The 25,849-nt window shown below is 57.0% G+C and overlaps 1 protein-coding gene across 1 annotated transcript in view; it reads left to right on the top strand.

Moving 5' to 3' along the window:
• LOC119968056 (mediator of RNA polymerase II transcription subunit 12-like) overlaps positions 1-25,849 on the top strand; it is a 64,769-nt gene that overhangs the window by 38,108 nt on the left and 812 nt on the right. The window contains exons 6-7 of the mRNA XM_038801155.1: positions 3,761-3,969; positions 9,447-9,690. Of these exons, the coding sequence (XP_038657083.1) occupies positions 3,761-3,969; positions 9,447-9,690 (453 nt within the window). The remainder of the gene's footprint in view (positions 1-3,760; positions 3,970-9,446; positions 9,691-25,849) is intronic.

A 25,849-nucleotide genomic window follows, 5' to 3' on the forward strand; every position in this document is an offset into this window, starting at 1 on the left:
CCTTTAACTGTGCTAAAGAGGTTGCACTGTCCCTTTAACTGGGCCAGAGAGGTTGCACTGTCCCTTTAACTGGGCTAGAAATGATGTCCTGTTCCTTTAACTGTGCTAAAGAGGTTGCACTGGCCCTTTAACTGGGCTAGAGAGGTTGCACTGTCCCTTTAACTGGGCTAGAGAGGTTGCACTGTCCCTTTAACTGGGCTAGAGAGGTTGCACTGTCCCTTTAACTGGGCTAGAGAGGTTGCACTGTCCCTTTAACTGGGCTAGAGAGGTTGCACTGTCCCTTTAACTGTGCTAAAGAGGTTGCACTGTCCCTTTAACTGGGCCAGAGAGGTTGCACTGTCCCTTTAACTGGGCTTGAAATGATGTCCTGTTCCTTTAACTGTGCTAAAGAGGTTGCACTGGCCCTTTAACTGGGCTAGAGAGGTTGCACTGTCCCTTTAACTGGGCTAGAGAGGTTGCACTGTCCCTTTAACTGGGCTAAAGAGGTTGCACTGGCCCTTTAACTGGGCAAGAGAGGTTGCACTGTCCCTTTAACTGGGCTAGAGAGGTTGCACTGTCCCTTTAATTGTGCTGGGGAAGCTTAACCTCACACGGTTGGTGGAGCAGAAGGAGGAGGAGTTTAAGAGGTGGGACATGCTGCCGCTGTCTCTGGCGTGTGGGGTGCAGTCCGTCAAGATGACGGTGCTCCCGAGGTTTCTGTTCCTGTTCCAGTGCCTCCCCCATCCTTATCCCGAAGGCCTTTTTCAGGCGGGTTAACAGGAGCATTACGGGGTTTGTGTGGGCACACGGGACCCCGAGGGTGAGACGGGTGTTCCTGGAGCGGGGTAGGGATGGGGGGGGCTGGCGCTGCCCAACCTCTGTGGGTATTATTGGGCTGCCAACGCAGCGATGGTGCGTAAGTGGGTAATGGAGGGGAAGGGGCAGCATGGAAGAGGATGGAGATGGCATCCTGTGTGGGCACGAGCCTGGGGTCCCTGGCAACGGCGCCGCTGCCGCTCCCTCCAACGAGGTATACCACGAGCCCGGTGGTGGCAGCTACCCTCAAAATCTGGGGGCAATGGAGGCGGCACAGGGGAGAAGTGGGGGGCTCGATGGAGGCCCCGATACGGAGGAACCACTGGTTTGTTCCGGGGAGAATTGATGGCGGGTTCCTGAGTTGGCACAGGGCAGGTGTTAGGAGGTTGAGGGACCTGTTCATAGACGGGAAGTTTGCGAGCCTGGGTGAGCTGGAAGGGAAGTTCAGGCTCCCCCCGGGGAACACCTTTAGGTACATGCAGGTTAGGGCGTTTGTCAGGCAGCAGGTGGTGGGGTTCCCCTTGCTGCCGCCGCGTGGGGTCCAGGACAGGGTGCTCTCGGGGGTGTGGGTTGGAGAGGGGAGGATCTCGGCAACATACCAGGTGATGCAGGAGGGAGACGAGGCCTCGGTGGAGGAACTGAAGGGTAAATGGGAAGAGGAGCTGGGTGAGGAGATTGAGGAGGGACGTGGGCGGACACCCTAGAAAGGGTGAACTCCTCCTCTTCCTGTGCGAGGCTTAGCCTCATACAGTTCAAGGTGCTGCATAGGGCCCACATGACCGGAACAAGGATGAGCCGGTTCTTTGGAAGCGAGGACAGGTGTATTAGGTGCTCAGGGAGCCCAGCAAACCACGCCCATATGTTCTGGGCATGCCCAGCGCTGGGGGAGTTTTGGAAGGGGGTAGCAAAGACGGTATCGAGGGTGGTGGTTTCCAGGGTCAAACCGGGATGGGGGCTCGCAATATTTGGGGTTGCAGTGGAGCCGGGAGTGTAGGAGGCGAAAGAGGCCGGGGTCCTGGCCTTTGCGTCCCTAGTAGCCCGGCGGAGGATTCTTCTTCAGTGGAAGGATGCGAGGCCCCCAAGCGTGGAGGCCTGGATCAATGATATGGCGGGGTTTATTAAATTGGAGAGGGTGAAATGTGCCCTGAGGGGGTCAGTGCAGGGGTTTTTCAGGAGATGGCAACCATTCCTAGATCTCCTGGCAGAACGGTAAAAAACAAAAGGTCAGCAGCAGCAGCAACCTGGGGGGGGGGGGGGGGGGGGGGGGGGGAGGGTTTTTTTTTTGTTCTTTCTGTTATTAGTATTTTCTGTTATTGATACTTTGTGAAAATTTGAATAAAAATTATTTTTAATAATTGTGCTGGGGAGGGTGTTCTGTTCCTTTAACTGGGATAGAAATGGTTTCCTGTCCCTTTAACTGGGTTGGGTGGATTGGCCATGATAAATTGCCCTTAGTGTCCAAAATTGCCCTTAGTGTTGGGTGGGGTTACTGGGTTATGGGGATGGGGTGGAGGTGTGGGCTTGGGTGGGGTGCTCTTTCCAAGAGCCGCTGCAGACACGAAAGGCCGAATGGCCTCCTTCTGCACTGTAAATTCTATGGCAAAAAAAATGGTGCCCTGTCCCTTTAACTGGGCTAGAGAGGTTGCACTGTCCCTTTAATTGGGCCAGAAATGGTGCCGTGTCGCTTTAACTGTGTTGGAGAAGGTGCCCTGTCCCTTTAACTGGGCTAGAGAGGTTGCACTGTCCCTTTAATTGGGCCAGAAATGGTGCCGTGTCGCTTTAACTGTGTTGGAGAAGGTGCCCTGTCCCTTTAACTGGGCTAGAGAGGTTGCACTGTCCCTTTAATTGGGCCAGAAATGGTGCCGTGTCGCTTTAACTGTGTTGGAGAAGGTGCCCTGTCCCTTTAACTGGGCTAGAGAGGTTGCACTGTCCCTTTAACTGTGATGGGGAGAGTGTTCTGTCCCTTTAACTGGGCGAGACATGATGCCCTGTCCCTTTAACGGTGTCGGAGAAGGTGCCCTGTCCCATTAGCTGTGCTGGAGATGGTGTCCTGTCCCTTTAACCGCACTGGAGAGGCTGCCCTGCCCCTTTAAACGTGCCGGTGGGGGGAAGCTGTCCTGTTCTTTTCACCATGTTGGGGGGGGGGGGGGGGGTTACCCTGCCCCTTTAAGGCCACTTGCCGGTGAATTGTACCTTGTGTACATTTAACCGTCCTGGTGAGGGAGGAGTTCCCCTTTAACAGTGCCGCGGGGAATATTTGGTGCCTCCTGATCGTTCTGCGCCTTTAAGGCTGGCGCTGGGAACGGTCCTGCGGTGTTTCTTTAAGCACCAGGTGTGTCCCGAGACTGGGGATGACTAACAGGGAGGTGTGGGGAGGGGGGAGTGCGCAGACTTTCCCAGGAGCGAGGGAGCGTGACAGGCTGAGAGAGAGAGAGAGAGAGGCTGTCGGACAGGTTCGGGCAAGTTCAGCTCTTTGACAGACACAAGACAGAGGGACTGGGGGGGTGGGGGGGGAGAGACAGGACGAGAAGCGCAAGGGAGAGCAGTTGCCTGGGATCGGACTGTGCCCGAGAAGTGGCGGGCGTGCTGGGGGAGGGGTTGGGGGAGGGGCTGGGGGAGGGGAGCAGGGTTGGGGGGGGTCGCTTCTGGAAATACAGATCATGTACAGTGAACATATTCGTTCCCTGTTCAACAAGCTAACACTTGACACTGGCTCCGAATCCCAAGGCACAGATTCCGGGATAGGGAGCGATTTGGGTTCTCCCGAATGGCACAATCGCTGTCATAGGGAGTTGGACACACTGGTGAGTTGGGACAGCCCCTATCGGGGTGGGGAGGGGGGGGGGGGGGGGGGATTAACCCTCTGACCCGTCCTCGGCCCATTTACATACACCAGGGAACCTGTTCCCTGAGCTTTGTGTGCCTGTATCAAAAACAATTAATCTTTCCATTTCTCCCCGTACAGTCTGCTCGGGTGGAATCTATTGATGAGTGCCTCCCCGCACGTCACGGTTACGTCAACGACGGTGCTGAGCAGGCAGCGAATGGAGAAGGACCGGACCAGGTCCCTGTGAGGTTCAACCCCAGTGACCTGCTCCTCCGCAGCACCCAGCGGCACTCCAAGGTCCCAGCACAACTTACCGTGATCGATGACAATCTGAACTCAGCTCCCAGGTAAAACCTCTTCATTATACACCACAAAGTTCAAACATGGTACGGCTAGAGGCAACAGGACCCATCAGAGACCCTGTTTAAAGAGGGAGTCTCTCTCCGTCAGGGACCCTGTTTAAAGAGGGAGTCTGTCCGTCAGGGACAGTGTTTAAAGAGGGAGTCTCTCTCCGTCAGGGACCCTGTTTAAAGAGGGAGTCTGTCCGTCAGGGACCCTGTTTAAAGAGGGAGTCTGTCCGTCAGGGACCCTGTTTAAAGAGGGAGTCTGTCCATCAGGGACCCTGTTTAAAGAGGGAGTCTGTCCGTCAGGGACCCTGTTTAAAGAGGGAGTCTGTCCATCAGGGACCCTGTTTAAAGAGGGAGTCTGTCCGTCAGGGACCCTGTTTAAAGAGGGAGTCTGTCCGTCAGGGACCCTGTTTAAAGAGGGACTCTCTCCGTCAGGGACAGTGTTTAAAGAGGGAGTCTTTCCGTCAGGGACCCTGTTTAAAGAGGGAGTCTCTCCGTCAGGGACTCGGTTTAAAGTGGGAGTCTGTCTGTCAGGGACCCTGTTTAAAGAGGGAGTCTGTCCGTCAGGGACCCTGTTTAAAGAGGGAGTCTCTCCGTCAGGGACCCTGTTTAAAGAGGGAGTCTCTCCGTCAGGGACCCTGTTTAAAGAGGGAGTCTTTCCGTCAGGGACTCGGTTTAAAGAGGGAGTCTCTCCGTCAGGGACCCTGTTTAAAGAGGGAGTCTCTCCGTCAGGGACAGTGTTTAAAGAGGGAGTCTCTCCGTCAGGGACCCTGTTTAAAGTGGGAGTCTCTCCGTCAGGGACCCTGTTTAAAGAGGGAGTCTCTCCGTCAGGGACCCTGTTTAAAGAGGGAGTCTCTCCTTCAGGGACCCTGTTTAAAAAGGGAGTCTGTCCGTCAGGGACCCTGTTTAAAGACGGAGTCTCTCCGTCAGAGACCCTGTTTAAAGAGGGAGTCTCTCCGTCAGGGACCCTGTTCAAAGAGGGAGTCTCTCCGTCAGGGACAGTGTTTAAAGAGGGAGTCTCTCCGTCAGGGACAGTGTTTAAAGAGGGAGTCTCCCAGTCAGGGACCCTGTTTAAAGAGACAGTCTGTCCGTCGGGACCCTGTTTAAAGATGGAGTCTCTCCGTCAGGGACCCTGTTTAAAGAGGGAGTCTCTCCGTCAGGGACCCTGTTTAAAGAGGGAGTCTCTCCGTCAGGGACAGTGTTTAAAGAGGGAGTCTGTCTGTCAGGGACCCTGTTTAAAGAGGGAGTCTCTCCGTCAGGGACCCTGTTTAAAGAGGGAGTCTCTCCGTCAGGGACCCTGTTTAAAGAGGGAGTCTCTCCGTCAGGGACCCTGTTTAAAGAGGGAGTCTCTCCGTCAGGGACCCTGTTTAAAGAGGGAGTCTCTCCGTCAGGGACCCTGTTTAAAGAGGGAGTCTCTCCGTCAGGGACCCTGTTTAAAGAGGGAATCTCTCCGTCAGGGACCCTGTTTAAAGAGGGAGTCTCTCCGTCAGGGACCCTGTTTAAAGAGGGAGTCTCTCCGTCAGGGACCCTGTTTAAAGAGGGAGTCTCTCCGTCAGGGACCCTGTTTAAAGAGGGAGTCTCTCCGTCTGGGACCCTGTTTAAAGAGGGAGACTCTCAGTCAGGGACAGTGTTTAAAGAGGGAGTCTCTCCGTCAGGGACCCTGTTTAAAGAGGGAGTCTCTCCGTCAGGGACCCTGTTTAAAGAGGGAGTCTCTCCGTCAGGGACCCTGTTTAAAGAGGGAGTCTCTCCGTCAGGGACCCTTTTTAAAGAGGGAGTCTCTCCGTCAGGGACCCTGTTTAAAGAGGGAGTCTCTCCGTCAGGGACAGTGTTTAAAGAGGGAGTCTCTCCGTCAGGGACCCTGTTTAAAGAGGGAGTCTCTCCGTCAGGGACAGTGTTTAAAGAGGGAGTCTCTCTGTCAGGGACCCTGTTTAAAGAGGGAGTCTCTCCGTCAGGGACAGTGTTTAAAGAGGGAGTCTCTCCGTCAGGGACAGTGTTTAAAGAGGGAGTCTGTCCGTCAGGGACCCTATTTAAAGAGGGAGTCTCTCCGTCAGGGACCCTGTTTAAAGAGGGAGTCTGTCCGTCAGGGACCCTGTTTAAAGAGGGAGTCTGTCCGTCAGGGACCCTGTTTGAAGAGGGAGTCTGTCCGTCAGGGACCCTGTTTAAAGAGGGAGTCTCTCCGTCAGGACCCTGTTTAAAGAGGGAGTCTCTCCATCAGGGACCCTGTTTAAAGAGGGTCTCTCCGTCAGGGACCCTGTTTAAAGAGGGAGTCTCTCCGTCAGGGACCCTGTTTAAAGAGGGAGTCTCTCCGTCAGGGACCCTGTTTAAAGAGGGAGTCTCTCCGTCAGGGACCCTGTTTAAAGAGGGAGTCTCTCCGTCAGGGACCCTGTTTAAAGAGGGAATCTCTCCGTCAGGGACAGTGTTTAAAGAGGGAGTCTCTCCGTCAGGGACCCTGTTTAAAGAGGGAGTCTCTCCGTCAGGACCCTGTTTAAAGAGGGAGTCTCTCCATCAGGGACCCTGTTTAAAGAGGGAGTCTCTCCGTCAGGGACCCTGTTTAAAGAGGGAGTCTCTCCGTCAGGGACCCTGTTTAAAGAGGGAGTCTCTCCGTCAGGGACCCTGTTTAAAGAGGGAGTCTCTCCGTCAGGGACCCTGTTTAAAGAGGGAGTCTCTCCGTCAGGGACCCTGTTTAAAGAGGGAGTCTCTCCGTCAGGGACCCTGTTTAAAGAGGGAGTCTCTCCGTCAGGGACTCGGTTTAAAGTGGGAGTCTCTCCGTCAGGGACCCTGTTTAAAGAGGGAGTCTGTCCGTCAGGAACCCTGTTTAAAGAGGGAGTCTCTCCGTCAGGGACAGTGTTTAAAGAGGGAGTCTCTCCGTCAGGGACCCTGTTTAAAGAGGGAGTCTCTCCGTCAGGGACCCTGTTTAAAGAGGGAGTCTCTCCGTCAGGGACCCTGTTTAAAAAGGGAGTCTGTCCGTCAGGGACCCTGTTTAAAGAGGGAGTCTCTCCGTCAGAGACCCTGTTTAAAGAGGGAGTCTCTCCGTCAGGGACAGTGTTTAAAGAGGGAGTCTCCCAGTCAGGGACCCTGTTTAAAGAGGGAGTCTGTCCGTCGGGACCCTGTTTAAAGATGGAGTCTCTCCGTCAGGGACCCTGTTTAAAGAGGGAGTCTCTCCGTCAGGGACCCTGTTTAAAGAGGGAGTCTCTCCGTCAGGGACAGTGTTTAAAGAGGGAGTCTGTCTGTCAGGGACCCTGTTTAAAGAGGGAGTCTATCCGTCAGGGACAGTGTTTAAAGAGGGAGTCTGTCTGTCAGGGACCCTGTTTAAAGAGGGAGTCTCTCCGTCAGGGACCCTGTTTAAAGAGGGAGTCTCTCCGTCAGGGACCCTGTTTAAAGAGGGAGTCTCTCCGTCAGGGACCCTGTTTAAAGAGGGAGTCTCTCCGTCAGGGACCCTGTTTATAAAGGGAGTCTCTCCGTCAGGGACCCTGTTTAAAGAGGGAGTTTCTCCGTCAGGGACCCTGTTTAAAGAGGGAGTCTCTCCGTCAGGGACCCTGTTTAAAGAGGGAGTCTCTCCGTCAGGGACAGTGTTTAAAGAGGGAGTCTCTCCGTCAGGGACCCTGTTTAAAGAGGGAGTCTCTCCGTCAGGGACCCTGTTTAAAGAGGGAGTCTCTCCGTCAGGGACAGTGTTTAAAGAGGGAGTCTCTCCGTCAGGGACAGTGTTTAAAGAGGGAGTCTCTCCGTCAGGGACCCTGTTTAAAGAGGGAGTCTCTCCGTCAGGGAGCCTGTTTAAAGGGAGTCTGTCCTTCAGGGACCCTGTTTAAAGAGGGAGTCTCTCTGTCAGGGACCCTGTTTAAAGAGGGAGTCTCTCCGTCAGGGACCTGTTTAAAGAGGGAGTCTCTCCGTCAGTCAGGGACCCTGTTTAAAGGGGGAGTCTCTCCGTCAGGGACCCTGTTTAAAGAGGGAGTCTCTCCGTCAGGGACCCTGTTTAAAGAGGGAGTCTCTCCGTCAGGGACCCTGTTTAAAGAGGGAGTCTCTCCGTCAGGGACCCTGTTTAAAGAGGGAATCTCTCCGTCAGGGACCCTGTTTAAAGAGGGAGTCTCTCCGTCTGGGACCCTGTTTAAAGAGGGAGTCTCTCCGTCAGGGACCCTGTTTAAAGAGGGAGTCTCTCCGTCTGGGACCCTGTTTAAAGAGGGAGACTCTCAGTCAGGGACAGTGTTTAAAGAGGGAGTCTCTCCGTCAGAGACCCTGTTTAAAGAGGGAGTCTCTCCATCAGGGACCCTGTTTAAAGAGGGAGTCTGTCCGTCAGGGACAGTGTTTAAAGAGGGAGTCTCTCCGTCAGGGACCCTGTTTAAAGAGGGAGTCTCTCCGTCAGGGACCCTGTTTAAAGAGGGAGTCTCTCCGTCAGGGACAGTGTTTAAAGAGGGAGTCTCTCCGTCAGGGACCCTGTGTAAAGAGGGAGTCTCTCCGTCAGGGACCCTGTGTAAAGAGGGAGTCTCTCCGTCAGGGACCCTGTTTAAAGAGGGAGTCTCTCCGTCAGGGACCCTGTTTAAAGAGGGAGTCTCTCCGTCAGGGACCCTGTTTAAAGAGGGAGTCTCTCCGTCAGGGAGTCTGTTAATAATGCATTTTGGAAGGTCTAATGCAGTTCGGGAATATACAGTGAATGGTAGAACCCACAAGAGTATTGACAGTCAGAGAGATCTAGGTGTACAGGTCCACAGGTCACTGAAAGGGGCAACACAGGTGGAGAAGGTAGCCAAGAAGGCAGACGGCATGCTTGCCTTCATTGGCCGGGTCATTGAGTATAAGATTTGGCAAGTCATGTTGCAGCTGTATAGAACCTTAGTTAGGCCACACTTGGAGTATAGTGTTCAATTCTGGTCGCCACATTACCAGAAGGATGTGGAGGCTTTAGAGAGGGTGCAGACGAGATTTACCAGGATGTTGCCTGGTATGGAGGGCATTAGCTATGAGGAGAGGTTGAATAAACTCGGTTTGTTCTCACTGGAACGACGGAGGTTGAGGGGCGACCTGATAGAGGTCTACAAAATTATGAGGGGCATAGACAGAGTGGATAGTCAGAGGCTTTTCCCCAGGGTAGAGGGGTCAATTACTAGGGGGCATAGGGTTAAGGTGCGAGGGGCAAGGTTTAGAGGAGATGTACGAGGCAAGTTTTTTACACAGAGGGTAGTAGGTGCCTGGAACTCGCTGCCGGAGGAGGTGGTGGAAGCAGGGACGATAGTGACATTTAAGGGGCATCTTGACAAATACATGAATAGGATGGGAAGAGAGGGATACGGACCCCGGGAGTGTACAAGATTTTAGTTTAGACGGGCAGCATGGTCGGCGCAGGCTTGGAGGGCCGAAGGGCCTGTTCCTGTGCTGTACTTTTCTTTGTTCTTTGTCAGGGACCCTGTTTAAAGAGGGAGTCTCTCTGCTGATATCATGTCGTCTCTCTTCGTCTGCTGCTAACTCTGAACCATCCTCTGTTTCAGGACAGAGTCTGTGTCGGCAGGTGAGCCAGCACAGGCTCCTGCTGCCCTGGAGCTGAATGGAGTTACCACTGATTCCAGTGAGATTGAGGGTGTAGGCCTGGCCGTTGCTGTGGAAACAGGCAGCCTAGCTGACAGGCCTGTGCTGGAAGCAGAGGCTCGCCAAGCAGCCGGAACGCAGGAAGAAACAGATGTACCTCCCGAAGACAGTACTAAACCAGAGAGCATTGATTTCTCATTCCTGGAGGTAAGTGACTGTCAGAGGGTCAGTACTGAGGGAGTGCCGCACTGTCAGAGGGTCAGTACTGAGGGAGTGCCGCACTGTCAGAGGGTCAGTACTGAGGGAGTGCCGCACTGTCAGAGGGTCAGTACTGAGGGAGTGCCGCACTGTCAGAGGGTCAGTACTGAGGGAGTGCTGCATTGTCAGAGGGTCAGTACTGAGGGAATGCCGCACTGTCAGAGGGTCAGTACTGAGGGAGTGCTGCACTGTCAGAGGGTCAGTACTGAGGGAGTGCCGCACTGTCAGAGGGTCAGTACTGAGGGAATGCCGCACTGTCAGAGGGTCAGTACTGAGGGAGTGCTGCACTGTCAGAGGGTCAGTACTGAGGGAGTGCCGCACTGTCAGAGGATCAGTACTGAGGGAATGCCGCACTGTCAGAGGGTCAGTACTGAGGGAGTGCCGCACTGTCAGAGGGTCAGTACTGAGGGAGTGCCGCACTGTCAGAGGGTCAGTACTGAGGGAGTGCCGCACTGTCAGAGGGTCAGTACTGAGGGAGTGCTGCACTGTCAGAGGGTCAGTACTGAGGGAGTGCTGCACTGTCAGAGGTTCAGTACTGAGGGCAGTGCTGCACTGTCAGAGGGTCAGTACTGAGGGAGTGCGGCACTGTCAGAGGGTCAGTACTGAGGGAGTGCTGCACTGTCAGAGGGTCAGCACTGAGGGAGTGCCGCACTGTCAGAGGGTCAGTACTGAGGGAATGCCGCACTGTCAGAGGGTCAGTACTGAGGGAGTGCTGCACTGTCAGAGGGTCAGTACTGAGGGAGTGCTGCACTGTCAGAGGATCAGTACTGAGGGAGTGCCGCACTCAGAGGTTCAGTACTGAGGGAGTGCTGCACTGTCAGAGGGTCAGTACTGAGGGAGTGCCGCACTGTCAGAGGTTCAGTACTGAGGGAGTGCTGCACTGTCAGAGGGTCAGTACTGAGGGAGTGCTGCACTGTCAGAGGGTCAGTACTGAGGGAGTGCTGCACTGTCAGAGGGTCAGCACTGAGGGAGTGCCGCACTGTCAGAGGGTCAGTACTGAGGGAGTGCCGCACTGTCAGAGGGTCAGTACTGAGGGAGTGCCGCACTGTCAGAGGGTCAGTACTGAGGGAGTGCTGCACTGTCAGAGGGTCAGTACTGAGGGAGTGCTGCACTGTCAGATGGTCTGTACTGAGGGAGTGCAGCACTGTCAGAGGGTCAGCACTGAGGGAGTGCTGCACTGTCAGAGCGTCAGTACTAAGGGAGTGCCGCACTGTCAGAGGGTCAGTACTGAGGGAGAGCTGCACTGTCAGAGGGTCAGTACTGAGGGTGTGCCGCACTGTCAGAGGGCCAGTACTGAGGGAGAGCTGCACTGTCAGAGGGTCAGTACTGAGGGAGTGCCGCACTGTCAGAGGGTCAGTACTGAGGGAGTGCTGCACTGTCAGAGGGTCAGTACTGAGGGAGTGCCGCACTCTCAGAGGGTCAGTACAGAGGGAGTGCCGCACTGTCAGAGGGTCAGTACTGAGGGAGTGCTGCACTGTCAGAGGGTCAGTACTGAGGGAGAGCTGCACTGTCAGAGGGTCAGTACTGAGGGAGAGCTGCACTGTCAGAGGGTCAGTACTGAGGGAGTGCCGCACTGTCAGAGGGTCAGTACTGAGGGAGTGCTACACTGTCAGAGGGTCAGTACTGAGGGAGTGCCGCACTGTCAGAGGGTCAGTACTGAGGGAGTGCCGCACTGTCAGAGGGTCAGTACTGAGGGAGTGCCGCACTGTCAGAGGGTCAGTACTGAGGGAGTGCTGCACTGTCAGAGAGTCAGTACTGAGGGAGTGCTGCACTGTCAGAGGGTCAGTACTGAGGGAGTGCTGCACTGTCAGATGGTCAGTACTGAGGGAGTGCCGCACTGTCAGAGGGTCAGTACTGAGGGAGTGCTGCACTGTCAGAGGGTCAGTACTGAGGGAGTGCCGCACTGTCAGAGGGTCAGTACTGAGGGAGTGCTGCACTGTCAGAGGGTCAGTACTGAGGGAGTGCTGCACTGTCAGAGGGTCAGTACTGAGGGAGTGCTGCACTGTCAGAGGGTCAGTACTGAGGGAGTGCCTTCACTGTCAGAGGGTCAGTACTGAGGGAGCTGCCGCTTCGAGGAGTACTCAGAGGGTCAGTACTGATGTGAGTGCATGCACTGTCAGAGGGTCAGTACTGAGGGAGTGCTGCACTGTCAGAGGGTCAGTACTGAGGGAGTGCTGCACTGTCAGAGGGTCAGTACTGAGGGAGTGCCGCACTGTCAGAGGGTCAGTACTGAGGGAGTGCCGCACTGTCAGAGGGTCAGTACTGAGGGAGTGCTGCACTGTCAGAGGGTCAGTACTGAGGGAGTGCCGCACTGTCAGAGGGTCAGTACTGAGGGAGTGCCGCACTGTCAGAGGGTCAGTACTGAGGGAGTGCTGCACTGTCAGAGGGTCAGTACTGAGGGAGTGCTGCACTGTCAGAGGGTCAGTACTGAGGGAGTGCTGCACTGTCAGAGGGTCAGTACTGAGGGAGTGCCGCACTGTCAGAGGGTCAGTACTGAGGGAGTGCCGCACTGTCAGAGGGTCAGTACTGAGGGAGTGCTGCACTGTCAGAGGGTCAGTACTGAGGGAGTGCCGCACTGTCAGAGGGTCAGTACTGAGGGAGTGCCGCACTGTCAGAGGGTCAGTACTGAGGGAGTGCTGCACTGTCAGAGGGTCAGTACTGAGGGAGTGCTGCACTGTCAGAGGGTCAGTACTGAGGGAGTGCTGCACTGTCAGAGGGTCAGTACTGAGGGAGTGCTGCACTGTCAGAGGGTCAGTACTGAGGGAGTGCCTCACTGTCAGAGGGTCAGTACTGAGGGAGTGCCGCACTGTCAGAGGGTCAGTACTGAGGGAGTGCCGCACTGTCAGAGGGTCAGTACTGAGGGAGTGCTGCACTGTCAGAGGGTCAGTACTGAGGGAGTGCTGCTCTGTCAGAGGGTCAGTACTGAGGGAGTGCCGCACTGTCAGAGGGTCAGTACTGAGGGAGTGCTGCACCGTTAGAGGGTCAGTACTGAGGGAGAGCTGCACTGTCAGAGGCTCAGTACTGAGGGAGTGCCGCACTGTCAGAGGGTCAGTACTGAGGGAGTGCCGCACTGTCAGAGGGTCAGTACTGAGGGAGTGCCGCACTGTCAGAGGCTCAGTATTGAGGGAGTGCCGCATTCTCAGAGGGTCAGTACTGTGCGAGTGCTGCACTGTCTGAGGGTCAGTACTGAGGGAGTGCTGCACTGTCAGAGGGTCAGTACTGAGGGAGTGCCGCACTGTCAGAGGGTCAGTACTGAGGGAGTGCCGCACTGTCAGAGGGTCGGTACTGAGGGAGAGCCGCACTGTCAGAGGGTCAGTACTGAGGGAGTGCTGCACTGTCAGAGGGTCAGTACTGAGGGAGTGCCGCACTGTCAGAGGGTCAGTATTGAGGGAGTGCTGCACTATCAGAGGGTCAGTACTGAGGGAGTGCTGCACTGTCAGAGGGTCAGTACTGAGGGACGGCTGCACTGTCAGAGGGTCAGTACTGAGGGAGTGCTGCGCTGTCAGAGGGTCAGTACTGAGGGAGTGCCGCACTGTCAGTGTTAGTACTGAGGGAGTGCCGCACTGTCAGAGGGTCAGTACTGAGGCAGTGCCACACTGTCAGAGGGTCAGTACTGAGGGAGAGTCGCACTGTCAGAGGGTCAGTACTGAGGGATTGCCGCACTGTCAGAGGGTCAGTACTGAGGGAGTGCCGCACTGTCAGGGTGTCAGTACTGAGGGAGTGCCGCACTGTCAGAGGCTCAGTATTGAGGGAGTGCCGCATTCTCAGAGGGTCAGTACTGAGGTAGTGCTGCACTGTCTGAGGGTCAGTACTGAGGGAAGTGCTGCGCTGTCAGAGGGTCAGTACTGAGGGAGTGCTGCGCTGTCAGAGGGTCAGTACTGAGGGAGTGCTGCACTGTCAGAGGGTCAGTACTGAAGGACGGCTGTACAGTCAGAGGGTCAGTACTGAGGGAGTGCTGCACTGTCAGAGGGTCAGTACTCAAGGAGTGCTGCACTGTCAGAGGGTCAGTACTGAGGGAGTGCTGCGCTGTCAGAGGGTCAGTACTGAGGGAGTGCCGCACTGTCAGAGTGTCAGTACTGAGGGAGTGCCGCACTGTCAGAGGGTCAGTACTGAGGGAGTGCTGCACTGTCAGAGGGTCAGTACTGAGGGAGTGCCGCACTGTCAGAGGGTCAGTACTGAGGGAGTGCCTCACTGTCAGAGGGTCAGTACTGAGAGGAGTGCTGCACTGTCAGAGGGTCAGTACTGAGGGAGTGCTGCACTGTCAGAGGGTCAGTACTGAGGGAGTGCCGCACTGTCAGAGGGTCAGTACTGAGGGACGGCTGCACTGTCAGAGGGTCAGTACTGAGGGAGTGCTGCACTGTCAGAGGGTCAGAACTGAGGGAGTGCCGCACTGTCAGAGTGTCAGTACTGAGGGAGTGCCGCACTGTCAGAGGGTCAGTACTGAGGGAGTGCCGCACTGTCAGAGGGTCAGGACTGAGGGACTGCTGCACTGTCAGATGGTCAGTACTGAGGGAGTGCTGCACTGTCAGAGGGTCAGTACTGAGGGAGTGCTGCTCTGTCAGAGGGTCAGTACTGAGGGAGTGCCGCACTGTCAGAGGGTCAGTACTGAGGGAGTGCCGCACTGTCAGAGGGTCAGTACTGAGGGAGTGCCGCACTGTCAGAGGGTCAGTACTGAGGGAGAGCTGCACTGTCAGAGGGTCAGTACTGAGGGAGTGCCGCACTGTCAGAGGGTCAGTACTGAGGGAGTGCCGCACTGTCAGAGGGTCAGTACTGAGGGAGTGCCGCACTGTCAGAGGGTCAGTACTGAGGGAGTGCTGCACTGTCAGAGGGTCAGTACTGAGGGAGTGCTGCACTGTCAGAGGGTCAGTACTGAGGGAGTGCTGCACTGTCAGAGGGTCAGTACTGAGGGAGTGCTACACTGTCAGAGGGTCAGTACTGAGTGAGTGCCTCACTGTCAGAGGGTCAGTACTGAGGGAGTGCCGCACTGTCAGAGGGTCAGTACTGAGGGAGTGCTGCACTGTCAGATCGTCAGTACTGAGGGAGTGCTGCACTGTCAGAGGGTCAGTACTGAGGGAGTGCCGCACTATCAGAGGGTCAGTACTGAGGGAGTGCCGCACTGTCAGAGGGTCAGTACTGAGGGAGCTGCACTGTCAGAGGGTCAGTACTGAGGGAGTGCCGCACTGTCAGAGGGTCAGTACTGAGGGAGTGCCGCACTGTCAGAGGGTCAGTACTGAGGGAGTGCCGCACTGTCAGAGGGTCAGTACTGAGGGAGTGCCGCACTGTCAGAGGGTCAGTACTGAGGGAGTGCCGCACTGTCAGAGGGTCAGTACTGAGGGAGAGCTGCACTGTCAGAGGGTCAGTACTGAGGGAGTGCCGCACTGTCAGAGGGTCAGTACTGAGGGAGTGCCGCACTGTCAGAGGGTCAGTACTGAGGGAGTGCTGCACTGTCAGAGGGTCAGTACTGAGGTAGTGCTGCACTGTCAGATCGTCAGTACTGAGGGAGTGCTGCACTGTCAGAGGGTCAGTACTGAGGGAGTGCCGCACTGTCAGAGGGTCAGTACTGAGGGAGTGCCGCACTGTCAGAGGGTCAGTACTGAGGGAGAGCTGCACTGTCAGAGGGTCAGTACTGAGGGAGTGCCGCACTGTCAGAGGGTCAGTACTGAGGGAGTGCCGCACTGTCAGAGGGTCAGTACTGAGGGGTGCTGCACTGTCAGAGGGTCAGTACTGAGGGAGTGCTGCACTGTCAGAGGGTCAGTACTGAGGGAGTGCTGCACTGTCTGAGGGTCAGTACTGAGGGAGTGCTGCACTGTCAGAGGGTCAGTACTGAGGGAGTGCCTCACTGTCAGAGGGTCAGTACTGAGGGAGTGCCGCACTGTCAGAGGGTCAGTACTGAGGGAGTGCCGCACTGTCAGAGGGTCAGTACTGAGGGAGTGCCGCACTGTCAGAGGGTCAGTACTGAGGGAGTGCCGCACTGTCAGAGGGTCAGTACTGAGGGAGTGCCGCACTGTCAGAGGGTCAGTACTGAAGGACGGCTGCACTGTCAGAGGGTCAGTACTGAGGGAGTGCTGCACTGTCAGAGGGTCAGAACTGAGGGAGTGCCGCACTGTCAGAGTGTCAGTACTGAGGGAGTGCCGCACTGTCAGAGGGTCAGTACTGAGGGAGTGCCGCACTGTCAGAGGGTCAGGACTGAGGGACTGCTGCACTGTCAGATGGTCAGTACTGAGGGAGTGCTGCACTGTCAGAGGGTCAGTACTGAGGGAGTGCTGCTCTGTCAGAGGGTCAGTACTGAGGGAGTGCCGCACTGTCAGAGGGTCAGTACTGAGGGAGTGCCGTGGTGTCAGAGGGTCAGTACTGAGGGAGTGCTGCACTGTCTGAGGGTCAGTACTGAGGGAGTGCTGCACTGTCAGAGGGTCAGTACTGAGGGAGTGCCGCACTGTCAGAGGGTCAGTACTGAGGGTGTGCTGCACTGTCTGAGGGTCAGTACTGAGGGAGTGCCGCACTGTCAGTGGGTCAGTACTGAGGGACTGCCGCACTGTCAGAGGGTCAGTACTGAGGGAGTGCCGCACTGTCAGAGGGTCAGTACTGAGGGAGTGCTGCACTGTCAGAGGGTCAGTACTGAGGGAGTGCTGCACTGTCAGAGGGTCAGTACTGAGGGAGTGCTGCACTGTCAGAGGGTCAGTACTGAGGGAGTGCTACACTGTCAGAGGGTCAGTACTGAGTGAGTGCCTCACTGTCAGAGGGTCAGTACTGAGGGAGTGCCGCACTGTCAGAGGGTCAGTACTGAGGGAGTGCTGCACTGTCAGATCGTCAGTACTGAGGGAGTGCTGCACTGTCAGAGGGTCAGTACTGAGGGAGTGCCGCACTATCAGAGGGTCAGTACTGAGGGAGTGCCGCACTGTCAGACGGTCAGTACTGAGGGAGCTGCACTGTCAGAGGGTCAGTACTGAGGGAGTGCCGCACTGTCAGAGGGTCAGTACTGAGGGAGTGCCGCACTGTCAGAGGGTCAGTACTGAGGGAGTGCCGCACTGTCAGAGGGTCAGTACTGAGGGAGTGCCGCACTGTCAGAGGGTCAGTACTGAGGGAGTGCCGCACTGTCAGAGGGTCAGTACTGAGGGAGAGCTGCACTGTCAGAGGGTCAGTACTGAGGGAGTGCCGCACTGTCAGAGGGTCAGTACTGAGGGAGTGCCGCACTGTCAGAGGGTCAGTACTGAGGGAGTGCTGCACTGTCAGAGGGTCAGTACTGAGGTAGTGCTGCACTGTCAGATCGTCAGTACTGAGGGAGTGCTGCACTGTCAGAGGGTCAGTACTGAGGGAGTGCCGCACTGTCAGAGGGTCAGTACTGAGGGAGTGCCGCACTGTCAGAGGGTCAGTACTGAGGGAGAGCTGCACTGTCAGAGGGTCAGTACTGAGGGAGTGCCGCACTGTCAGAGGGTCAGTACTGAGGGAGTGCCGCACTGTCAGAGGGTCAGTACTGAGGGAGTGCTGCACTGTCAGAGGGTCAGTACTGAGGGAGTGCTGCACTGTCAGAGGGTCAGTACTGAGGGAGTGCTGCACTGTCTGAGGGTCAGTACTGAGGGAGTGCTGCACTGTCAGAGGGTCAGTACTGAGGGAGTGCCTCACTGTCAGAGGGTCAGTACTGAGGGAGTGCCGCACTGTCAGAGGGTCAGTACTGAGGGAGTGCCGCACTGTCAGAGGGTCAGTACTGAGGGAGTGCTGCACTGTCAGAGCGTCAGTACTGAGGGAATGCCGCACTGTCAGAGGGTCAGTACTGAGGGAGTGCCGCACTGTCAGAGGGTCAGTACTGAGGGAGTGCCGCACTGTCAGAGGGTCAGTACTGAGGGAGTGCCGCACTGTCAGAGGGTCAGTACTGAGGGAGTGCCGCACTGTCAGAGGGTCAGTACTGAGGGAGTGCCGCACTGTCAGAGCGTCAGTACTGAGGGAGTGCCGCACTGTCAGAGGGTCAGTACTGAGGGAAGTGCCGCACTGTCAGAGGGTCAGTACTGAGGGAGTGCCGCACTGTCAGAGGGTCAGTACTGAGGGAGTGCCGCACTGTCAGAGGGTCAGTACTGAGGGAGTGCCGCACTGTCAGAGGGTCAGTACTGAGGGAGTGCCGCACTGTCAGAGAGTCAGTACTGAGGGAGTGCCGCACTGTCAGAGGGTCAGTACTGAGGGAGTGCCGCACTGTCAGAGGGTCAGTACTGAGGGAGTGCCGCACTGTCAGAGGGTCAGTACTGAGGGAGTGCTGCACTGTCAGAGGGTCAGTACTGAGGGAGTGCCGCACTGTCAGAGGGTCAGTACTGAGGGAGTGCCGCACTGTCAGAGGGTCAGTACTGAGGGAGTGCCGCACTGTCAGAGGGTCAGTACTGAGGGAGTGCCGCACTGTCAGAGGGTCAGTACTGAGGGAGTGCCGCACTGTCAGAGGGTCAGTACTGAGGGAGTGCCGCACTGTCAGAGGGTCAGTACTGAGGGAGTGCCGCACTGTCAGAGGGTCAGTACTGAGGGAGTGCCGCACTGTCAGAGGGTCAGTACTGAGGGAGTGCCGCACTGTCAGAGGGTCAGTACTGAGGGAGTGCCGCACTGTCAGAGGGTCAGTACTGAGGGAGTGCCGCACTGTCAGAGGGTCAGTACTGAGGGAGTGCCGCACTGTCAGAGGGTCAGTACTGAGGGAGTGCCGCACTGTCAGAGGGTCAGTACTGAGGGAGTGCTGCACTGTCAGAGGGTCAGTACTGAGGGAGTGTCGCACTGTCAGAGGGTCAGTACTGAGGGAGTGCTGCACTGTCAGAGGGTCAGGACTGAGAGAGTACCGCACTGTCAGAGGGTCAGTACTGAGGGAGTGCTGCACTGTGAGAGGGTCAGTACTGAGGGAGTGCTGCACTGTCAGAGGGTCAGTACTGAGGGAGTGCTGCACTGTCAGGAGGGTCAGTACTGAGGGAGTGCTGCACTGTCAGAGGGTCAGTACTGAGGGAGTGCTGCACTGTCAGAGGGTCAGGACTGAGGAGATGCTGCACTGTCAGAGGGTCAGTACTGAGGGAGTGCTGCACTGTCAGAGGGTCAGTACTGAGGGAGTGCTGCACTGTCAGAGGGTCAGTACTGAGGGAGTGCTGCACTGTCAGAGGGTCAGTACTGAGGGAGTGCCGCACTGTCAGAGGGTCAGTACTGAGGGAGTGCCGCACTGTCAGAGGGTCAGTACTGAGGGAGTGCCGCACTGTCAGAGGGTCAGTACTGAGGGAGTGCTGCACTGTCAGAGGGTCAGTACTGAGGGAGTGCCGCACTGTCAGAGGGTCAGGACTGAGAGAGTGCTGCACTGTCAGAGGGTCAGTACTGAGGGAGTGCTGCACTGTCAGAGGGTCAGTACTGAGGGAGCGCTGCACTGTCAGAGGGTCAGTACTGAGGGAGTGCCGCACTGTCAGTGGGTCAGTACTGAGGGAGTGCTGCACTGTCAAAGGGTCAGTACTGAGGGAGTGCCGCACTGTCAGAGGGTCAGTACTGAGGGAGTGCTGCACTGTCAGAGGGTCAGTACTGAGGGAGTGCTGCACTGTCGGAGGGTCAGGACTGAGAGAGTGCTGCACTGTCAAAGGGTCAGTACTGAGGGAGTGCTGCACTGTCAGAGGGTCAGGACTGAGAGAGTGCTGCACTGTCAGAGGGTCAGTACTGAGGGAGTGCTGCACTGTCAAAGGGTCAGTACTGAGGGAGTGCCGCACTGTCAGAGGGTCAGTACTGAGGGAGTGCTGCACTGTCAGAGGGTCAGTACTGAGGGAGTGCCGCACTGTGGGAGGGTCAGGACTGAGGAGAGCGCTGCACTGTCAGAGGGTCAGTACTGAGGGAGCCCGCACTGTCAGAGGGTCAGTACTGAGGGAGTGCCGCACTGTCAGAGGGTCAGTACTGAGGGAGTGCTGCACTGTCAGAGGGTCAGTACTGAGGGAGTGCTGCACTGTCAGAGGGTCAGTACTGAGGGAGTGCTGCACTGTCAGAGGGTCAGTACTGAGGGAGCGCTGCACTGTCAGAGGGTCAGTACTGAGGGAGTGCTGCACTGTCAGAGGGTCAGTACTGAGGGAGTGCTGCACTGCTCAGAGGGTCAGTACTGAGGGAGTGCTGCACTGTCAGAGGGTCAGTACTGAGGGAGTGCCGCACTGTCAGAGGGTCAGTACTGAGGGAGTGCTGCACTGTCAGAGGGTCAGTACTGAGGGAGTGCTGCACTGTCAGAGGGTCAGTACTGAGGGAGCGCTGCACTGTCAGAGGGTCAGTACTGAGGGAGCGCTGCACTGTCAGAGGGTCAGTACTGAGGGAGCGCTGCACTGTCAGAGGGTCAGTACTGAGGGAGTGCCGCACTGTCAGAGGGTCAGTACTGAGGGAGTGCCGCACTGTCAGAGGGTCAGTACTGAGGGAGTGCTGCACTGTCGGAGGGTCAGTACTGAGGGAGTGCCGCACTGTCAGAGGGTCAGTACTGAGGGAGTGCCGCACTGTCAGAGGGTCAGTACTGAGGGAGTGCCGCACTGTCAGAGGGTCAGTACTGAGGGAGTGCCGCACTGTCAGAGGGTTAGTACTGAGGGAGCGCTGCACTGTCAGAGGGTCAGTACTGAGGGAGCGCTGCACTGTCAGAGGGTCAGTACTGAGGGAGTGCCGCACTGTCAGAGGGTCAGTACTGAGGGAGTGCCGCACTGTCAGAGGGTCAGTACTGAGGGAGTGCCGCACTGTCAGAGGGTCAGTACTGAGGGAGTGCCGCACTGTCAGAGGGTCAGTACTGAGGGAGTGCTGCACTGTCAGAGGGTCAGTACTGAGGGAGTGCTGCACTGTCAGAGGGTCAGTACTGAGGGAGTGCTGCACTGTCAGAGGGTCAGTACTGAGGGAGTGCCGCACTGTCAGAGGGTCAGTACTGAGGGAGTGCTGCACTGTCAGAGGGTCAGTACTGAGGGAGTGCTGCACTGTGGGAGGGTCAGTACTGAGAGAGTGCCGCACTGTCAGAGGGTCAGTACTGAGGGAGTGCTGCACTGTCAGAGGGTCAGTACTGAGTGAGTGCCGCACTGTCAGAGGGTCAGTACTGAGGGAGTGCTGCACTGTCAGAGGGTCAGTACTGAGGGAGTGCTGCACTGTCAGAGGGTCAGTACTGAGGGAGTGCCGCACTGTCAGAGGGTCAGTACTGACGGAGTGCCGCACTGTCAGAGGGTCAGTACTGAGGGAGTGCCGCACTGTCAGAGAGTCAGTACTGAGGGAGTGCTGCACTGTCAGAGGGTCAGTACTGAGGGAGTGCTGCACTGTGGGAGGGTCAGTACTGAGGGAGTGCCGCACTGTCAGAGGGTCAGTACTGAGAGAGTGCCGCACTGTCAGAGGGTCAGTACTGAGGGAGTGCCGCACTGTCAGAGGGTCAGTACTGAGAGAGTGCCGCACTGTCAGAGGGTCAGTACTGAGGGAGTGCCGCACTGTCAGAGGGTCAGTACTGAGAGAGTGCCGCACTGTCAGAGGGTCAGTACTGAGGGAGTGCCGCACTGTCAGAGGGTCAGTACTGAGTGAGTGCTGCACTGCCAGAGGGTCAGTACTGAGGGAGTGCCACACTGTCAGAGGGTCAGTACTGAGAGAGTGCTGCACAGTCAGAGGGTCAGTACTGAGGGAGTGCCGCACTGTCAGAGGGTCAGTACTGAGTGAGTGCTGCACTGCCAGAGGGTCAGTACTGAGGGAGTGCCACACTGTCAGAGGGTCAGTACTGAGGGAGTGCTGCACTGTCAGAGGGTCAGTACTGAGGGAGTGCTGCACTGTCAGAGGGTCAGTACTGAGGGAGTGCTGCACTGTCAGAGGGTCAGTACTGAGGGAGTGCTGCACTGTCAGAGGGTCAGTACTGAGGGAGTGCCGCACTGTCAGAGGGTCAGTACTGAGGGAGTGCTGCACTGTCAGAGGGTCAGTACTGAGGGAGTGCCGCACTATCAGAGGGTCAGTACTGAGGGAGTGCCGCACTGTCAGAGGGTCAGTACTGAGGGAGCTGCACTGTCAGAGGGTCAGTACTGAGGGAGTGCCGCACTGTCAGAGGGTCAGTACTGAGGGAGTGCCGCACTGTCAGAGCGTCAGTACTGAGGGAGTGCCGCACTGTCAGAGGGTCAGTACTGAGGGAATGCCGCACTGTCAGAGGGTCAGTACTGAGGGAGTGCCGCACTGTCAGAGGGTCAGTACTGAGGGAGTGCCGCACTGTCAGAGGGTCAGTACTGAGGGAGTGCCGCACTGTCAGAGGGTCAGTACTGAGGGAGTGCCGCACTGTCAGAGAGTCAGTACTGAGGGAGTGCCGCACTGTCTGAGGGTCAGTACTGAGGGAGTGCCGCACTGTCAGAGGGTCAGTACTGAGGGAGTGCCGCACTGTCAGAGGGTCAGTACTGAGGGAGTGCTGCACTGTCAGAGGGTCAGTACTGAGGGAGTGCCGCACTGTCAGAGGGTCAGTACTGAGGGAGTGCCGCACTGTCAGAGGGTCAGTACTGAGGGAGTGCCGCACTGTCAGAGGGTCAGTACTGAGGGAGTGCCGCACTGTCAGAGGGTCAGTACTGAGGGAGTGCCGCACTGTCAGAGGGTCAGTACTGAGGGAGTGCCGCACTGTCAGAGGGTCAGTACTGAGGGAGTGCCGCACTGTCAGAGGGTCAGTACTGAGGGAGTGCCGCACTGTCAGAGGGTCAGTACTGAGGGAGTGCCGCACTGTCAGAGGGTCAGTACTGAGGGAGTGCCGCACTGTCAGAGTGTCAGTACTGAGGGAGTGCCGCACTGTCAGAGGGTCAGTACTGAGGGAGTGCCGCACTGTCAGAGGGTCAGTACTGAGGGAGTGCTGCACTGTCAGAGGGTCAGTACTGAGGGAGTGTCGCACTGTCAGAGGGTCAGTACTGAGGGAGTGCTGCACTGTCAGAGGGTCAGGACTGAGAGAGTACCGCACTGTCAGAGGGTCAGTACTGAGGGAGTGCTGCACTGTGAGAGGGTCAGTACTGAGGGAGTGCTGCACTGTCAGAGGGTCAGTACTGAGGGAGTGCTGCACTGTGGGAGGGTCAGTACTGAGGGAGTGCTGCACTGTCAGAGGGTAAGTACTGAGGGAGTGCTGCACTGTCAGAGGGTCAGGACTGAGAGAATGCTGCACTGTCAGAGGGTCAGTACTGAGGGAGTGCTGCACTGTCAGAGGGTCAGTACTGAGGGAGTGCTGCACTGTCAGAGGGTCAGTACTGAGGGAGTGCTGCACTGTCAGAGGGTCAGTACTGAGGGAGTGCCGCACTGTCAGAGGGTCAGTACTGAGGGAGTGCCGCACTGTCAGAGGGTCAGTACTGAGGGAGTGCCGCACTGTCAGAGGGTCAGTACTGAGGGAGTGCTGCACTGTCAGAGGGTCAGTACTGAGGGAGTGCCGCACTGTCAGAGGGTCAGGACTGAGAGAGTGCTGCACTGTCAGAGGGTCAGTACTGAGGGAGTGCTGCACTGTCAGAGGGTCAGTACTGAGGGAGTGCCGCACTGTCAGTGGGTCAGTACTGAGGGAGTGCGGCACTGTCAAAGGGTCAGTACTGAGGGAGTGCCGCACTGTCAGAGGGTCAGTACTGAGGGAGTGCTGCACTGTCAGAGGGTCAGTACTGAGGGAGTGCTGCACTGTGGGAGGGTCAGGACTGAGAGAGTGCTGCACTGTCAAAGGGTCAGTACTGAGGGAGTGCTGCACTGTCAGAGGGTCAGGACTGAGAGTGCTGCACTGTCAGAGGGTCAGTACTGAGGGAGTGCTGCACTGTCAAAGGGTCAGTACTGAGGGAGTGCCGCACTGTCAGAGGGTCAGTACTGAGGGAGTGCTGCACTGTCAGAGGGTCAGTACTGAGGGAGTGCCGCACTGTGGGAGGGTCAGGACTGAGAGAGCGCTGCACTGTCAGAGGGTCAGTACTGAGGGAGCCCCGCACTGTCAGAGGGTCAGTACTGAGGGAGTGCCGCACTGTCAGAGGGTCAGTACTGAGGGAGTGCTGCACTGTCAGAGGGTCAGTACTGAGGGAGTGCTGCACTGTCAGAGGGTCAGTACTGAGGGAGTGCTGCACTGTCAGAGGGTCAGTACTGAGGGAGCGCTGCACTGTCAGAGGGTCAGTACTGAGGGAGTGCTGCACTGTCAGAGGGTCAGTACTGAGGGAGTGCTGCACTCTCAGAGGGTCAGTACTGAGGGAGTGCTGCACTGTCAGAGGGTCAGTACTGAGGGAGTGCCGCACTGTCAGAGGGTCAGTACTGAGGGAGTGCTGCACTGTCAGAGGGTCAGTACTGAGGGAGTGCTGCACTGTCAGAGGGTCAGTACTGAGGGAGCGCTGCACTGTCAGAGGGTCAGTACTGAGGGAGCGCTGCACTGTCAGAGGGTCAGTACTGAGGGAGCGCTGCACTGTCAGAGGGTCAGTACTGAGGGAGTGCCGCACTGTCGGAGGGTCAGTACTGAGGGAGTGCCGCACTGTCAGAGGGTCAGTACTGAGGGAGTGCTGCACTGTGGGAGGGTCAGTACTGAGGGAGTGCCGCACTGTCAGAGGGTCAGTACTGAGGGAGTGCCGCACTGTCAGAGGGTCAGTACTGAGGGAGTGCCGCACTGTCAGAGGGTCAGTACTGAGGGAGTGCCGCACTGTCAGAGGGTCAGTACTGAGGGAGCGCTGCACTGTCAGAGGGTCAGTACTGAGGGAGCGCTGCACTGTCAGAGGGTCAGTACTGAGGGAGTGCCGCACTGTCAGAGGGTCAGTACTGAGGGAGTGCTGCACTGTCAGAGGGTCAGTACTGAGGGAGTGCTGCACTGTCAGAGGGTCAGTACTGAGGGAGTGCTGCACTGTCAGAGGGTCAGTACTGAGGGAGTGCCGCACTGTCAGAGGGTCAGTACTGAGGGAGTGCTGCACTGTCAGAGGGTCAGTACTGAGGGAGTGCTGCACTGTGGGAGGGTCAGTACTGAGAGAGTGCCGCACTGTCAGAGGGTCAGTACTGAGGGAGTGCTGCACTGTCAGAGGGTCAGTACTGAGTGAGTGCCGCACTGTCAGAGGGTCAGTACTGAGGGAGTGCTGCACTGTCAGAGGGTCAGTACTGAGGGAGTGCTGCACTGTCAGAGGGTCAGTACTGAGGGAGTGCCGCACTGTCAGAGGGTCAGTACTGAGGGAGTGCCGCACTGTCAGAGGGTCAGTACTGAGGGAGTGCTGCACTGTCAGAGGGTCAGTACTGAGGGAGTGCTGCACTGTGGGAGGGTCAGTACTGAGGGAGTGCCGCACTGTCAGAGGGTCAGTACTGAGAGAGTGCCGCACTGTCAGAGGGTCAGTACTGAGGGAGTGCCGCACTGTCAGAGGGTCAGTACTGAGGGAGTGCCGCGCTGTCAGAGGGTCAGTACTGAGGGAGCGCCGCACTGTCAGAGGGTCAGTACTGAGGGAGTGCTGCACTGTCAGAGGGTCAGTACTGAGGGAGTGCTGCACTGTCAGAGGGTCAGTACTGAGGGAATGCTGCACTGTCAGAGGGTCAGTACTGAGGGAGTGCTGCACTGTCAGAGGGTCAGTACTGAGGGCGTGCCGCACTGTTAGAGGGTCAGTACTGAGGGAGTGCCGCACTGTCAGAGGGTCAGTACTGAGGGAGTGTTGCACTGTCAGAGGGTCAGTACTGAGGGAGTGCTGCACTGTCAGAGGGTCAGTACTGAGGGAGTGCCGCACTGTCAGAGGGTCAGTACTGAGGGAATGCTGCACTGTCAGAGGGTCAGTACTGAGGGAGTGCTGCACTGTCAGAGGGTCAGTACTGAGGGCGTGCCGCACTGTTAGAGGGTCAGTACTGAGTGAGTGCTGCACTGTCAGAGGGTCAGTACTGAGGGAGTGCCGCACTGTCAGAGGGTCAGTACTGAGGGAGTGCCGCACTGTCAGAGGGTCAGTACTTAGGGAGTGCCGCACTGTCAGAGGGTCAGTATTGAGGGAGTGCTGCACTGTTAGAGGGTCAGTACTGAGGGAGTGCTGCACTGTCAGAGTGTCAGTACTGAGGGAGTGCTGCACTGTCAGAGGGTCAGTACTTAGGGAGTGCCGCACTGTCAGAGGGTCAGTATTGAGGGAGTGCTGCACTGTTAGAGGGTCAGTACTGAGGGAATGCCGCACTGTCAGAGGGTCAGTACTGAGGGAGTGCTGCACTGTCAGAG

This window comes from Scyliorhinus canicula, chromosome 6 (genome assembly GCF_902713615.1).
Source record: "Scyliorhinus canicula chromosome 6, sScyCan1.1, whole genome shotgun sequence".
Classification (NCBI taxonomy): Eukaryota; Metazoa; Chordata; class Chondrichthyes; order Carcharhiniformes; family Scyliorhinidae; genus Scyliorhinus; species Scyliorhinus canicula.